The following is a 17,267-nucleotide window of genomic DNA, read 5'->3' as shown; positions in this document are numbered from 1 at the left end:
AAAGTATTTTATTCGATTTTTTGGCATGGATCTCTCATATTTTTGAGAGATTTTCCTATTAAAATATTAGAAAAAACTCCAATATTGAGAATGTGCTTATGATTCAGTGATGTTAATGGTGCTCATTTTTTTTTGAAAATGGTGCACCATTAATCGTTTTGTTAATGGTGCACCATTAATCATTTTGTTAATGGTGCTCTTCCTATGGGCATGGCCGCATGGACTATATAACCACATGTCTAGTAAATAAAAAGAATTGGCAAAAAATACAATCAATAGAACATAATTCCTTTATCGCGCTTGAGAACCATTAACATTCATGGAAAATATAGGAAAGACGACCTATTTCCACACCAAAACTATCGTATAGTAATAAATATACACAATGTTCCAACCTCGTCGTAATTGCACACCGCAAAAGTATAACAACCCCCTTCCACACGCAATAAACGTTTGAAACTCGTTTCCACACAAACCGAGATTTGACTTGGTTTTAATGGTTTATAACATGAACCGATAGTAAACCAGTTCAAATCGGTTGGTACTGGTACAACCAGACCCAGATAAAGATCCGACTAAGGATTGATTTAAACCCGGCCCGAAACCTTCTAAAAACCCCCAAAATCGATTTCCCTTTCATTTTTTAGAACCCTAAAATCTAATACAATGGCTCCTGTAGATATTTCTCTTAATCTCTTCCCTCTCTTCATCATCTTCTGTCTCTGAATACAAGTTATGCTTCACTTGAGGTTAATCAACAAAATTCATGGCTTCTTTTTTCAATGTTGTAATCATTACGCTCTTTTCGAACTTCACCATCAGAGTCAAAATCAGGAGAATCAGGAGTCCCCGGGTCAAAATCAGATGCATTATTCCACTCAACATTCACATCAGTTCATGGCTCCATTGTCGATTTCTGAAAAACAGAGAGACACTAAGTTAATACCAGAGAGAGACAGAACAATAACGACAGAGACAAAGAGAGATAGAGATAGAGAGAGAGAGAGAGAGAGAGAGAGAGAGAGAGAGAGAGAGAGAGAGAGAATTGTCGAACACTAACCTGAATGGAGCTGAGCAGAAGATCAACGACGTTCTTGGCGAGAGAGACAAGGATTTAGGGTTTCTAATTTTCTTAAGTCTAGTCTTGGGTTTGTCTGGTTTATTGATTTAAACTGCTTTATATTCTCTAACTGGGTCGTAATCGGGTCATTTTTGGTTAGTTAACTTAGTTACTGGTTAAGTTTATGGTTTAGAGAACACTAACCAACGTTTAACCGGTTTTTGTAGGTATTAGTTCAGTTTGTGTGGAAACGAGTTTTGAACTTTCATTGTGTGTGGAAGGGAGTTGTTATACTTTTGTGGTGTGAAATTACGACAAGGTTGAAATATTGTGTACATTTATTACTATACAATAGTTCTGGTGTGGAAATAGGTCGTCTTCCCGAAAATTCACATAAAAAGTTAAGTACATAACAGTTCGATCAAAAAAAAAGTTAAGTACATAACAAATGATGTCATCCAACGAAAATTGAAATTTAAAAGCTTCTAGAACCAGACATCAAATATTATAGCAAATGTAAATCTAGAATATATATGGATGAGGAGAAGAGATGCGGAGGAAGACAGAACCACACAAACATCCCCTATATATTATTTGAGAAGCATTGCAACATTTTTTTGTAGCCACGTGTCATCACTAGAATGATTCTTAGAATCCTTAGAGAAATAGGTTGGTCCATTTAAATATATAATAAGTTTTTTATTAAACCACAATATATACATTATTAATGTGATTTATTATTTCCTTAAATAAGATTACGGAATTGTCTAATGTGACTAAAGTATATATGACAATTAATGATTTTGAATAATAAAGATTTGATAAAAATAAGTGTGTATTATAATTATATTTGTTTAATTTTAAGCTATTAAAATAAATCAAACAATCATAGTAACGATATAATAAAAATTAAAAAATTATTTATATATTATATTTTTAATTTTTAAAAACGAGTATAAATTACTAAAACTGTTAAAAGTTTCACATTCAAATTTTGTGATCTATGATTTAAACTTTTGTTATGACATGATACAAATAATTGAAAAATAATATAAGTTAAAAGTCTCATTTAATAAGTATCAATAATTAAAAATATATAAAAATATGTATCATTTTAAATTAAACTATATGCCATATAAAAATACAAAAATATCGTAATTTTGAAATTTATTTTGAACATTTTTTTTGATAAAAAATTTGAAAAAATATTGACAACTTAATTTTTTAAAATATTATAAATTACTTAAACCATTATTCCCACAGTGAAAATTTTGTTATCACTAATTTAGACTTTTTGCTATAATAGATACAAATGATTAAAAAAATATGAACAAAAAGCATCATCTAATAAATATTAATATTAACATATACCATATATATGTTACTATCATTTAAATTTAATTACATATCATATCAAATAGGAAAAAATATTTTTTCGATTTATTAAATTTATTTATATGTTCGCACCAATTTAATAATATAAGTAGTAGATAATGACTTTTTAATTATTCAATATATATTTATTATTTCATAATATGTTATAAACATATAATATATAAAATAATTTTCATATATAATGTTTATCCCGCGCAAGGCGCGGGTCTTAACCTAGTTCACGTGATATTTCTGCAAAATTCATCATCAACTTTCTCCTGACTACGCCACATCACATCTTTTTGTGGAACTATTCCGTCGTCAAACCCGGCCGTTGTGTAATTTGTCTTTTTTCACAATCGGATCTTTCCCTTCTCTATCAACTTGATCGTCTACATAATAACTCTTCTTGTCTTTTTCCTTCTTCACAAATGAGTCCTTGTTTTGAAAAAATTCTAATTATTATTTTTGATACCAAATTGCTCAGGATATGAGGTTGAGTCTCATTTTCACCTAGTCTTGAATCTTGAACATTTTTGTATTTTTTTCCAACGCTTTTCATCATATTAATTAGTCAATTAATCACAAAGAATGGTTAGATGTTATAATAATCCTAACATCGTTGATCAATTTTGAAATGTAGAATAACTTTGTATATCAAGAAAGTATACATAGTAGTTATCTGTTCTATCAAAATAGATAAAACATGACCTATTCAAAGTAAACATGTTACTGGACACTATATAGTTTAAGAATACCTGACGAATACAATGTACACACATGGACATAACGTAACACGTACGGTCATTTCTGATTAGGGAAAAAATTGACACACTTTCTTGGAAAAAAAAAACTAATTTGTATATGCATTTGGGGGTAAGTTATAGCCAGGTTCGATTATTGAAATTTGATCTTGAAAAGGGTTGCACAAACCATAATGTAACATTAGGTCTTTAGCTATGTAGAAATAGAAACATAAGGTAATTTGACTACAAAACAATAGTGCGGAAACAATTATATATTGCTTTATGTTTTCTTGTTTGTTTATAGTGAACACACACAAAATTAAGGCCGGACCTATCAACTTGACACGTTATCTCTACGTCTCGTGCTCTTGCCATTTTGCTGTGATCGGTAAGTTCTCAAAGACACTTTTGCTTAGACCGCAGTTCTATACATCAATCCAATTTAGCATTGAAGTCCCCAGAGTCACACGTACCATGAACAAAACCCTAAGCGCCCTTTTAATCACTAATCAATCTCAAACTCACCACTTATATAGTTAAACTAATCTAACAACAGAACAAACTTTTGTTTATTTATCATATAAACTGTACTTTCAGTAAACCCAGTAAACGTTGTGTTTCATTATTTTATTTATTTTATGAAACTATATATACATGACAAATATGAAATATGCTAAAACAAAATAAAAACTTAAAAAAGTTGAGGCTCATTTTTACCAAGCGCCAGGCTTGCGAATTGTTGACCACACTCTCATCATCTCTCTCTCTTATCTTCATAGTTTCATCTTTTCACTTAGATTAAATTATATATATATATATATATGTTTTGTATATATAACTATGCATTTTCATTATTTGTACTCTTAACCCTCTTGAATTATTGGTCTCCGGAATAGTTTTTTAAGTATACAATTTAACTGTACAGATGTCTCTTGTGACGTTGAAGGATTAAAAATAAAGAGGGACAGAGAGAGAGAGAGATAAGAAAAATGAACTTTGAGGAGCAAGAAGAAGAAATGGAGATGTCAGGTGCTAACCCCACCGGAGGTTACGACTCTCTGAGCGGCGAGGGAGCGACCTCAAGCGGAGGTGGTGGCGGAGGAGGTAGTAGAAAAACCGTTGGAGGGTCGAAGGTAAGGTACAGAGAGTGCTTAAAAAATCATGCCGTTAACATCGGCGGCCACGCCGTGGACGGCTGCTGTGAGTTCATGCCTTCCGGTGAAGATGGTTCACTCGACGCTCTCAAGTGTGCAGCTTGTGGCTGCCACCGAAACTTCCACCGGAAGGAAACCGAAGTCATGAGCGGCAGGGCACACAGGGTTCCAACGTACTACAACCGTCCTCCTCAGCTGCCGCCGCCAGGATACCTCCATTTAACGTCTCCGGCGGCGGCAGGACAGCCTTACAGGCCTCCTGCGGCCTCTGGGGACGAGGAGGATACGTCGAATCCGAGCAGCAGCGGCGGAACAAGGGCTAAGAGGTTTAGAACGAAGTTCACAGCGGAGCAGAAGGAGAAGATGTTGGCCTTCGCGGAGAGGTTGGGGTGGAGAATTCAGAAGCATGATGACGCGACGGTTGAGCAGTTCTGTGCGGAAACTGGTGTTAGGAGACAAGTGCTTAAGATTTGGATGCATAACAACAAGAACTCTCTTGGTAAGAAACCCTAAATTTTCTTGTATGATTTAAGCGCAAGAGATCATCATTGCTTCTTTTTCTTTTTGTTGTTGGTAATGACTTTTTTGTAAGTACTTTACTTCCGGACATGATTTCTTCTTTTAGATAATTAATTAATCTACTACTTTGGGACGGTTTAGCCGTTTAGGAGGCATTGTGATATATTCAGCTTTTGTTCGAATGGTTAAGTTGATAAAAGTTACTTATGATGCAACTGATATTTAGTGTACTCAAAGTAAGGTGTTTCTAGCCTAAGTTGCTAGTCGTAGACCAAGTTGTTTTACCCTATAGTGTCTTAGACTGTTAACCTGTTCGAGTCTTTGTAAACCAAACCAACTTTGGTAATCAATATATAAGCTCTTTCCACTTTAATAGTACTATATGAATATCCGCAGTTCCACATATGGACAAGTTCATTCTGCATTGCCATATTCCCAATTCAATTAGAATAATCGAGCTAGCAGCTAATTGCTACATCTTAAGTAACATATTTGTATCTTCTTTGCGGTTAATCTTATCCTGACTTTGGTTAAAGAGATTATGTATGAATCATAAATTCCGGAATGTGAACATAAGTACGGTTTTCAACCCAATCAAGTGGACTATAAAGACGAAACTAGGTAAAGAATAAAATTTCTTAATACATTTTCATGATCCGTGATTAGATTATAATACTTCTTATTATTGTAACTAAATTAAAATAAAAAGGAAATCTTAAATGAATACATAATTCAGCTATGTAGTTCGAAAATAAATCCCAAAAGGAATATGCTAAAAATTAAACCAATGATTTTGGATGGACATGATGGAATCCATCTTGATGCAGAAAATGACGAGAGAAAGGCATGAATTCACATTTGTCACCTTCTCATCGCTATCTTACCAAAACTCACCGCTGATCACATTAACTCGTCTCTCTCTTTTTTTCCTTTTATGTTAACTTTTTTTCTGTTGAGCATTGCTTTGAAACCTCTCACTCTTTTGTCTCTTTCACATCACGACACAACCCCCATTAATAGATAGACCTCATTTAATCGCTGTAATGGTTTGATATAAACATATCAAATTACCCTGGTATTGGGGTTCTTTTTCTCCAAAATATTTTAGAGATTTTATAAAATTTCAATTGTTTCTTGTCAATTTAAAGTATCGGATATATACTTTTGGTACTAACGAAAATATAAAATTAGAAAGATTGAAAATAACGATTTTCGTATATTTTTGTATGCACAAGCTAGCTTGCGATTCTTCTAATTAGCCGTTTAAGCTTAGTTGTATGTAGACATGATTGATTGCATCAGTTTGATAATACGAATGTGAATCTCTACATTGGATCTAGCAAATATTTTTTTAAGATGGTGCTAAAGTAGAAACGATAACTTTTAAGATTTTTCTAAAACACGCTCTGCATTTTTATTTATCGAATAGGAAAATATACACAAACGTAAGTCACGTAGAATTTCATAATATTTACAAAGTTTAGGTCATACATTTTTTTGTTTGTAAAAAATGTGAATCTCATTACTAAGTATTGTCTAAATGATACAGAAATTCTTGAATCTGAGTAGATTCTGCGGTCGAACCTCCAAAGTCTACATTAAATCTCGCAGAATTGCATGATATCTATAGACCTTGTAAGTAGAATACAGACTGTGCGGTTCGACCGTGCTTATAGCCATTTTCCATTAAATTAAGATTTTCGATTCTTTCAACTCATATAGGTTCAACTCTATTGATTTCACACTGTTTTCTTATAGAATCCACATCTTTTGATTTCACACTGTTTTCATATTTCAAAAAGTCATACTAAGAGGAAAAAAAACAGTTGACCTAGCTAGTTCTAAATAATAGTGTCAGATTATTGAGGCTTACATAAATGTTTTTACTTTTTAGGGTTTATATTGAAATTGTGTAATTTGAGTAACTAAAGAAACAAAGTAACAAACCCTAAACAATCAGATATCTGCCTTAATTGATTTAGATTTTCTTTTATATTTACATTAAATCCAGAAAGTTCGAATCAATCCTAATAAGTATTGCATTGTCTGGTTCATAGGCAATTTGTTCTGATTTCGTAAGAAAAAATATTAGAAGAAACCCGAAATCTATAGAAGATGGACTAATTGATCATGAAAATTAAAATTTTCATTAATTATGTGAATAAATCATTTATAAATTTGAACTATGTATTAACAGCTTCAAAACTTGATGGTACTAAGAATAAAAAAGGTGAGAGTTTCTAATTCTCGGAATTATATTCGCTAAGCTAGAAACAACACAATTTATTTTCCTGAAAAAGTACAACACATTTTCAAAGAAGATCAGTCCTTAGGCGATTTTCCAGATCAACCAGACAACAACCAAGAATGAGCTTCAACTGCTACTTTACTCAATAGGCTTAGGCTTAACTTGGCCAACGATTAGAATTCTATTTCAGTTCCGTGTTTTGTAAGACCTTTAATCTTGTGGGGTTTTCCAAAACTTCAGTATGTTTTTCTAAAGCTTACAAAAGTCAATATGTTTGTACCAGGTGCTGTCTTGGCGCTTTTGGGTTGTCCAACAATTGATACAAATCAGATTTATATTTAGTTTTATAAAAAGATAATACAGCAGACTCTTTGTATATGCCAAAAATATTGACAACATTAGTTCTGCAAATATTTCAAAAACTTAATTACTAGTTTATCACAACACATTTGTGTGTGTGTATATGTATATTCATTTATTTATTATATTTTGTATTGTGAACACAAAAAAACGAAACCGGACCGGTTTAAAATCAGACGCGACGGTGGATGTTCTCATCATCATCGTCCACAGCATCGGCGGCACTAGCTGCAAGATCAAGAAGTTTCTCCATCTGCACCGTCATTTCCTTGAGTGTAGTTGAAGCCTGGTCATTTTTGCTGGCAACTAATCCCTCCACGCGCTTCATCTGGTCGGTCGAAGACCTAACGTCGTAGTGAGCAGTGTCAGGGGATTGCTTGAGCTTCAGGTTTGCGCTCTTGAGATCAGCCACCACGGCTAAGTAGGCCTTGTGGTACTCAGTAAACGTTTGATCAGTCTTACCCGTCTCAGCCACGAAAGCCGCTGTCTTCTCGGCGTGGGCTATGGTGAGCGCCATCACGGCCTCGGCCAGTGGATTCTAGAGATAATAAAGAGATTTTATTAGTATTAATACTAATGCTCTTTCTCATTTAAGCTCTTTCACACGTAAAGCATATGCAGTTGTATTTTTGAAACAATAGAAACATATTAAGTAAACATGATATTCTTTTTTTTATATATATATGCAGCTAGTTAATCCGGCCAGCTTCGGTATAAACACACTAAATGCTACAGTGTGGAAAAAAGTAGGGCTTATTTGCTGAATAGCCAAAAAAAAAAAAGTGAAATTAGATTTTTAAAAAGAGAATACAGAGAGATAGGAAAAGAAAGTAGGAGAGAGGGGATATTTTTAGTTAGTTAGTGAATTTTGTTTTTTTTTTGTGTATACTGGGTGCAATTTCCCAAAAAAGTATCACATTGTCGGATTGTCTGTTTAAAATGTTTTTCGACTAATGTTAGAAGATTTTCTGATTACATATTACCGGACTGCCAAATAAACTGAATAAACCATAATTCAAACGTAAATTTCTTCTGTGATTTAACGCAAACAAAGAGACAGTGGTTTAAAGATGAGTACCAGGCCAATGGGAGCAGCTGTAGGGGGGTTGGTGGTCAATGTCTTAACGCAGTAATCTTGGTCGTGGGAGCGATCGCAGATAGCGTCAATGTATTTCATGTGAGGAGAGGCTGAAGCTGGAACTAGGAGTAGTTGCAACGTAATTGCCGCCGCGGCGAAGGTAGACAGAACTGAGAACGTTGCCATTTTCTTTGCGTCGGAAGTTTTGTTTTATTTATTTATTTTTTCTCTTTTTCTCTTTTTTCTTCCGGTTGTTATTCAGTTTTCTATATGTTCATTTGCTTTTAGTTTGAGGGTGGGTATATATACAAGTACACCTAGGGCTTGGTCAGGGACGTTTGATATTCTTGGAAACTACTATATTAAGAATTGATGTAAAATGCGTAAGGTTTTTACTAAAAGTTTGCTTCTATTTGCTAAATTTGGAGAACCTATCTTAATAGTATGTGGTTTGTATAGATTTAGTCAACGAAAAAATCGTCTATGATCTTCTTTCTTTGTTTAGAAAATTGAGCTATGTCGTGACAAGTGTTGAGGTCCTTGGTGATCGTAGAAAAGAAGTGATCTAATCTTATATGAACATATTTCACTGAAGTTTTATTTGACATACATTATACTCTATACATAGGTAGTAATCCGCGCTGTGCACAGAGTAAAATAGTTTATTGATTTATTTATTATTATATGTTGTACTAAGAGATTTGTTGTCTATCTTTTTCTCGGGGTGGACACTCTTATACATGTTTGAATTCAGTTAATTTATTCAGATTTCTGATTTTTAAATTAGAAAATTAAATCGTATTGGGATATTTTAAAATTTTGGTTTGAATTTGGTTCGAATTATTGTGGGTTCGATTCGGATTCGAGTTCGGGTATCCATTTTAATTATGTATTTAAAAAAAAAAATTCAAATATACTTAAATTGTCAAAATAAAAAAAAATAAAATAATATAAAACATAAAAATTTGAATAATGTAAAACTAAATATTTAAATTTACAGAATAATTACTCCTTCCGTATCATTTGAAGTGGTGTTTAGAGAAAAACAATTTTGTTTCAAAATAATTGATGTTCACGTAATTCTAGAAAGAATTTAATATCATTTGAATTTTGTGACCAATTACAAAATAATGTGTTTTTTCTTATTGGTTGAATTAGTTTCATTCAATGATGTTTTTATGCAACCAAGAAGAATTGTATAAAAAATTATTTTTTAATCCATGTGCAAAAACCTTTAAAACCACTTATATTAAAACAAAGGGAGTAATTCAATTTAAATATTTGGATTGAGAATAAATAATTTTCAGTATTTTCAACATTTTTTGTTATTTTTTTATATTTACGTGTGACTATGTTGATAATTTTTAGATATTTTCATATTTTGAACATCTAATAAATATAAAATTTCAAATAATTAACATATTTAAGTATATAATTGTGATTTAGATACTTTTGGTATCCAAAATATATTAGTTTGGATCAAATTCAAGTCTGGATATTAAAATTTTATATCCATATGAGTAATTAATAAGTTTGATTTTGTGTTTAGTATTACTTTCAAATCTAGTCCGGTTCGGTTCTTCGGACCCATATATTTTATCCATACTTACTTTCTTCTACTAATATAAAAAAATGTAAAACAAATATTTTAGGCTTATTAAACATACATAATTATTGGACCATATATTAAGAATACCAACAAAAATGGATGGACGTCGTATTAATATTGTTGGGCATGTTGCAAATTTGATGTAGTACTCTAAACCAATAATTTGTATTTTCTTATAAGAAATTCTTGGTACATATAATAAAAAACGATAAAATCGAGTGAAAAGTGTTAGATTTGCGTGGAAAATAATGTGAACTCTTCACTCGACACCTTAACTTATTTCTCAATTGATTCACGAATTTTCTTTTCTTTTAAAGCTTTACTGATTTCTGATTGTTTTTTAGCAATCTGATTATGTTTCTAATTCTTTGTTTGATATGAAACTCTATAAAGAAAAACAATATTTGGCTAAACTAAATATATGTCTTTGTGTGTGGTATTTTTTACCTTAATTTCTTTAATTCATAACCAATCATAATTATTTATTGTCATCATGTGTGTAAGCCTCAACCATGGCTAAGTTCAGTAAGAAACGAAACTTTCAATTTATAAAACATTCTCATTCCAATATTTTAGTTGATGCAAATCTTAATGATTTTGTAATTTATTTCTTTCAAAATGAAATTATTTAGTAGTTGTACGAAGAGAATTTCAATTCACTAATACAATAGTTAAAAGTGCAAGAACTAAAAATGACATGATTAAATAAAATTAGTGCAAACACATAAAATTATCTGCGGTGGAGTTAAAAAAATTAGTATGTGAGTACATTAATTGTTAAATGACTGTGAAGCCAACACGTAAGCATAATCAAATTAAAATCAATGTGAAGCTGCCAAAAACAAAGGTTATTTTATTTTGTTTTCCACAGTGTTGTATAATTGTATTTGTATTTCTTTTGTTAACACAAATTTGCATGATGTATGTAAGAGAAACTGATAGAACTGGATTTTGGTTGAGCTACACAGCATGAGTTTTAAGGTAGAGAGTTATGCTAGATATCATCAACTCAGATATTTTTCTTTTTAACACTTTCATTAATGAAAAGGAAGGATACAAGGATGAAACATCAATGGAGGATACAAAGGTGACACAACAAAGGATCAAAACCAATCTAACAAAAAAAAAGGAAAGGCTCAACAAAAAATATGCCTTAACCATAAGGGATAACACCTGGCAGTATAAGACTGGAACCGATCCTCTTTGATCACACTATCAGCAATGAGATAAGCACCTTTAATACCTTCACGGGAGTGGAAATGCACACGCCAGTCCAAAAGATCATGAAGCATAAGAAGAATCTTGTCAGTTTGAAGTCTAAGGGATGGCCAAGAGAAAGATTTTGAGACTGCAGTGAAAATGATAAGAGTCGAAATGAAGGACGTAACAAACTTTCATTAGATGCATCAATACAATACACTCTTTATATCTGAGAAGGATCTTCTACTATGCATTAAAACCTATACCACATATCAGCCAAGAGGGTGGAGGAGGTTCCAACCGAATGTGATTCTCTTTCTGAAGTTTCCAATTCAGATATAATAACAACTTCTCATAACATCAAGAAAACAACACAATACATATTTAAGGAAACGAAAGGGAGATAGTAAGGGGAATAATATACTCAAAGATTACATGAACTGATTGGCAAATCCCCAAAACCAAATCAGATCTTCCCACTTCTGTCCTAAAAGAAACCCCCAAAATGTTTGGAACAATTAAAAACAAAAGCAATAATAATCTTCCTCCCTTTGCAATTAGCTTTAACTCTCCCGGACATTAGAATTAGCTACATCTGCTGCTATATCCCAGCTCCCACTTCTTCTTCCCCAGCTCCCATGCCTTGTCTCTGTCCTTATCGTCGCTGCTCTATCAGCAACCCCAAGAGCCAATTGGTCAATGTCCAAAGTCTGATGAGGTTGGTCGTTGCTGGCCTCTGCTGGATTACACCGCTGTGATAAGTTCATAAGATCGTCTCCAATGTCTAGATCGTCTTCCACTTTCTGTCTCCGGCTCCCGATCTCATCCTCTGCTTCGGCTGATCGCTTGTTGATATTGGTGACGATGGTTGGTAGAGTAACAACTCTTGGAGGTTCTTCTTCGACGAAGGCTCTGAAGTTGTTCCTTGAGGGCTTAACCTTCGTGCAAAACACCTCCATGAAATTGTTTGCACACCCACGGTTATAGGCCACGGTTCTGCTGTTTGGTCTGTACCGGAAATTCTCATACGTTGTCTGCAAAATTCCCACAGCATTTGCTACCAGTTGACTCACAATTTGCATAAGATAACAGAAGAATGATTGCAAGTGAAACTGACCTGGTTGGTACCAATGAGGTACGAGTGAAACCCTGTGAGGCCTCCAACAAACCACAGGGCAATAAAGCAATAGATCATCAGCGCAACCGCCCAAGGTGATTCTCTCATAGCCATCCATACGGTTCCGCGTTGATGTTCCATTATAATATTGATGTAAAAAGCCGACATGGAGAACACATACACGCAGAGAAGAGTTGCCGAAGAAACAAACATAAAGAAGTACCTATAGTTTCTCTGCCAAAGGGTACAGATTTTTCAAAGTGAATATGCTTTCAGTACAAAAACTATGAACATCATCTGTTTCAAAGTGAATGAGCTTACCAGTCCAATGCATTGGCCCACCCAGGGGCAGTGATGATCAAAGCGCTCGACACAGTTGTTGCAAATGGAACAATGAGAGCAACGAGGAGGCCTGTAAAGCATGCAGGTATCGCAGTATTTGACTCTAACGGTGGTGCCATTAACGATGACTTCTTTCGTCCTAGGAATTTGAACACTAGGTGTCTGTCTTCCATCTGCTGATACTGTTGTCTCATAGCGTAGATCTTCCTCTGGTGGATGCGAGTTTCTTGGAACAATACCAGGATCTCTTGCAGATGTGAAAGATAGGAGGATAAATACCTATCACAACCAAACCACATGATTCAGCAAAGCAAAAAATATAAAAAATATTGAATCCCACACAACAAGTGAAAGAACAGGAAGACAGAGTTACGAAACATCTTATGCTACATGACTGCATTGTATAATCAAGTCATTTTCAACAATCAATCAAAAAATCTGAGGCTTTTATAGGATTGTGCTAAAATGCTGATTGAATGCTGATGATAACGCCAAATGCACAGCGAGCAAACAAGAATTAAATGTAAAAAACAAGACATCAAATGAGATGTGGCTATCAGATGAGCACCAGAGAAGACTTACATAGACAGTGAACAGAATCGGCACCACCAAGATAGCATATCCAGCGTTGTGGGGAGAGAACTCATGGAGAAGATGCCTAGCTACAAACACACAGAATAAAACAACTGGAACCAGGATAAGTAGCACGGTAAGTGGCACTGATCTAGCATCTGGACCAAATATCAATCTCCCACCAAAGACGAACTTCTGCAAAACAGAACAAAAGAACAGAGCAAATCAATGATCAAACAGAAGAGATAAGACTGTGCTAAAATCCAGCTCTAAGTGAAACCATAAAACCAACAACCACTAATACTCCAATGTAGTTTAATTCAAAACACATCAAGCCATTACGATTACATGCTTTTAGCATCTGAAGCACATAATTTAACTAATGATACTCAAAAAAAAAAGATTAAGACTTTGCATCATTGATTTACACTTGCGTAACTAAGACTGTATGCTACATAGTAACCCACCTCCCTGTAGATAAACTTCTCAAAATTCAACTAAGAACACAAGCATTTTCAGAGCAAAAAGAATCGATTTTGGAGGATACCCATAAGAGAAAAACACTAAGAGAATAAAGGGTCAAATCGTTCGATGACGAAAGAGCCTTACATTGCTTCCTTTCCAGGCTTGGTAGACCCGTTGTGTCATTTGAAAAGTTTATCCCCAAACCTCCGGCGCTTTCTCCGGATGAAGAAACGCCAGAAGAAGGAATTCGATTTCGAAAACCTGAAAAAACAGTACCAGAGAATCGCTTGCCGGAAAGGATTTTGATTTACAGAATAGTTAAAAAGGCTAGCGAGCGAGCGAGCGTCGTCTCTTCCGATGAACGATAGCTTTTATAAAAAAAAAAAGTTTAGGTTGTCTCTTTTCGTTTTCCTTTCCTCTTTTTTTTCTTTTTTTCTTTCTCCTCCTTATTTTTGCTTATATGAATGACGTCAGCATGTTTAACTTCTTTAAGCCACAATTAGTATATGCCCTTCCCTCCCTCGTTTTTCCTGCGCATTTTCGTGTCAGGCCCATTCCTCGTGGCGCAGCACAGCACTGATGTAAATGGTAACATGAAATAGAATTCAAGGAATAAATCTTGATGGGATAAGATGGATATAATTGGTTAAAAATGTAATATATTCATTCCTTTTATTCCAAATCATAATTATGAAAAGAATATTTTTTTCTTTAATTATTTTGAATAGTTATGGAATTGATGGAATTAATATTCCATTCTATTTAAATTAATGAAATGACAATTTAACTGCCCTGCAACATACGACTATACTTGTTAGAGCAGCTCCAACTGTGTATATTGAAAAGAGTTCTAACAATTAAAAGTAAAACAAAAAATAAGAAAAATATAAGAGAAAAGCATGAAAAGTTTTTGTTTCGACATTTTAAGAATTCGGTTTCACCATAAAGTAACAGATGTCACTCTTAAAACTTTTCAACTGTTTAAAAATGATAAGTACATTATAATATTAATTTTTCTTTTTCTTTTAGAAACCTTCATCGGTTTTACTGTGGAAGTTGCTCTTATGTAATAAGTGACAAATCACGAAATACTAAATACATTCTTTAATTCTGAATCTAACATTGTTTTCATACTTGAACAAGAGAATTTGAAAACACTAAGAACATGATTAATGGGGATTTTTAGCGGAATATAAAAAATCATTTTTTAACTTTTAACTAAAAAAAGTTCGGAACCGATTCTTAAATAAGCTAATAACTCCGCTCTAATATTATATGTGCAGCTCAACTAGCTCATTCATACTTGTAAATAAAAATTTAAGTTTGGTATATTCTTAATATGGTATTAGTGACCAACTTTCTTCTATCTTTTGACCTTGTCAGTGCAACGTGTTCAACTTAACTGTCATTCGTACTCCAATTGTTCCATTAATCATTGTTGGTATAATAGAATATACATCTTTAAGTTTGGTACATTCTTTTTTTTTTATTTAATAAGTTCTGAACCGATGTCCGTAGTTTTTTTTTCGACTATAGACAAGACCTGGTTGTTGTTAAATTTATTTTCCGTAGCTGGTGAGATAAACCTGGCACCACAGTTTGTTACACTCTTAATACACTGTTATATGTGTTTAGGTCCAGTTGAATCATTTTGGCTTCGTTACACCGTTTGACTCTATTAACATACAAGACAATATTCAACAAATGTGTGTTTCTCTAGGCTTAATCTTAATACCTCCCAGAACACTTAAAGTCTTTTAGGAGACATTGTAGTGAATGCTTTTAACAAAAGGTTTGTAGCTACCGTTAGGTTGAACGCCCAACATAAGGTTTTTGAAATACTCTAGTGTTATTTTAGGGCCCGTTATTTCACTATTCCATATGTTGCGTAATGTCTGATGTTATAACACAAAAAGATTAAGCAAAATTATTGATGTAAAAAAAAAAGATTAAGCAAAGTTATTTCTCCAAAAACATAATTAAAAATAACTCAACTAATCATTAAACATGCTGTAAATATAAATTCTCGAATAGTTTTCAAAAATTAAATTTAACAGAAACATATTACACTTTTTGAAACACTAAAAATCTTTTAAAAGAGTGAATTAGGCGAAAAACATAAGAAGATGTGAAAATTAGGTATAAGCCCACAAAATTTAAACTGGGCCAACGTGGATATGCCAAATGGTGAGAAAAGACCGGAGTAACCTTCACGTTTCGACTTCCAGAGTTTAGGTTATATAGGCTAACTCTGACAGCGGAGATTTAGAAAGATTTACGGAGATCTAGAAAGATTTAGTTAAGATATCATTATATTGCCTCGGTAAATGATTTTGTAACATTGCCTTCAGAGATACGAGCCGGCACCAGGAGATCTCTGACGAAATCGGCATAGCAGGAAACCAAATCAAGCAAAAGATTCTCCGCCTCTACGTACAAAAACTGTGTAGTGATTGTATTGTCTCTCTTATCTTTGGGAGTGTCTATAAAAGAAAGAAACCGGCTCCACAAAATCTCAGTCACAAAAGTTTTTCTCCAGACGAAAAGTCTAAACATTCGAAGATCTTTCCTCTGAGGTCAGTTAGCTTCGAAACCCTAATTTGTTAAGTCACATTGATTTTTAACAAGGAAGCAATGTGTGTTACACTATTTTACTCTCTGAAGCTGTTTAGATCGTTGTCAGAGTTAGGGGTTATCGGTTGAAACTCGTTAGGTTCACTTAGATCTTTGGCCAAAATTATGTAAGAATTATATTTGAAACCCTAATCATTGGACTCTCATTAATTAATAACTAGAAATATGTTTCAGTTCCATTAATTGTGTCGGGCAATTAATTGATATTATTTATGACGATTATTTTCTAAGTGAACCTATCGTCGTAAATAATTTGGAGCTCTACCAAAGATTTCTCCCGTATTTGACAATATGCCCAAGAGACCGAAATGGACACTGTTCACTTTTCGTATTGACACTGCTACCCCTATGTGAAGCAGTGCAACTTTATCGTAGACTAAATCTTATAGAGAGATACGGTGTGATTTCAGTGACTGATATCTCCCGATTTCAGTGTGATTATTTATGACGATTATAAATAATATCAATTAATTGCCCGACACAATTAATAGAACTGAAACATATTTCTAGTTATTAATTAATGAGAGTCCAATGATTAGGGTTTCAAATATAATTCTTACATAATTTTGGCCAAAGATATAAGTGAACCTAACGAGTTTCAACCGATAACCCCTAACTCTGACAACGATCTAAACAGCTTCAGAGAGTAAAATAATGTAACACACATTGCTTCCTTGTTAAATATCAATGCGACTTAACAAATTAGGGTATCGAAGCTAACTGACCTCAGAGGAAAGATCTTCAAATGTTTAGACTTTTCGTCTGAAGAAAGACTTCCGTGACTGAGA

General features: G+C 33.5%; 3 protein-coding genes across 3 annotated transcripts; 1 reads left to right on the top strand and 2 right to left on the bottom strand.

The window, feature by feature from the left end:
• The first annotated feature begins 2,792 nt into the window (after window positions 1-2,792).
• On the top strand, window positions 2,793-5,226 carry LOC103862371 (zinc-finger homeodomain protein 2). Its single transcript, XM_009140079.3, has one exon. The coding sequence runs from the start codon at window positions 4,170-4,172 to the stop codon at window positions 4,845-4,847; it is 678 nt and encodes a 225-aa protein (XP_009138327.1). The 5' UTR covers window positions 2,793-4,169; the 3' UTR covers window positions 4,848-5,226.
• Window positions 5,227-7,417: 2,191 nt separating this feature from the next.
• LOC103862363 lies at window positions 7,418-8,826 on the bottom strand. The gene is made up of 2 exons (XM_009140067.3): window positions 8,540-8,826; window positions 7,418-7,999 (listed from the first exon to the last, which is right to left on the bottom strand). Exons 1-2 carry the CDS (start codon window positions 8,723-8,725, stop codon window positions 7,634-7,636), a joined length of 552 nt encoding a protein of 183 aa, XP_009138315.1. The 5' UTR covers window positions 8,726-8,826; the 3' UTR covers window positions 7,418-7,633.
• Window positions 8,827-11,640: 2,814 nt separating this feature from the next.
• On the bottom strand, window positions 11,641-14,028 carry LOC103862354 (protein S-acyltransferase 8). Its single transcript, XM_009140055.3, has 5 exons — window positions 13,990-14,028; window positions 13,390-13,575; window positions 12,787-13,086; window positions 12,466-12,699; window positions 11,641-12,382 (listed from the first exon to the last, which is right to left on the bottom strand). Exons 1-5 carry the CDS (start codon window positions 14,026-14,028, stop codon window positions 11,912-11,914), a joined length of 1,230 nt encoding a protein of 409 aa, XP_009138303.1. The 3' UTR covers window positions 11,641-11,911.
• Window positions 14,029-17,267: the final 3,239 nt, after the last annotated feature.

This window comes from Brassica rapa, chromosome A01 (assembly GCF_000309985.2).
Source record: "Brassica rapa cultivar Chiifu-401-42 chromosome A01, CAAS_Brap_v3.01, whole genome shotgun sequence".
In the NCBI taxonomy this organism is placed as follows: Eukaryota; Viridiplantae; Streptophyta; class Magnoliopsida; order Brassicales; family Brassicaceae; genus Brassica; species Brassica rapa.
The sequence above is the reverse complement of the archived record's forward strand: the minus strand, read 5'-3'. Positions and strand labels throughout refer to the sequence as shown.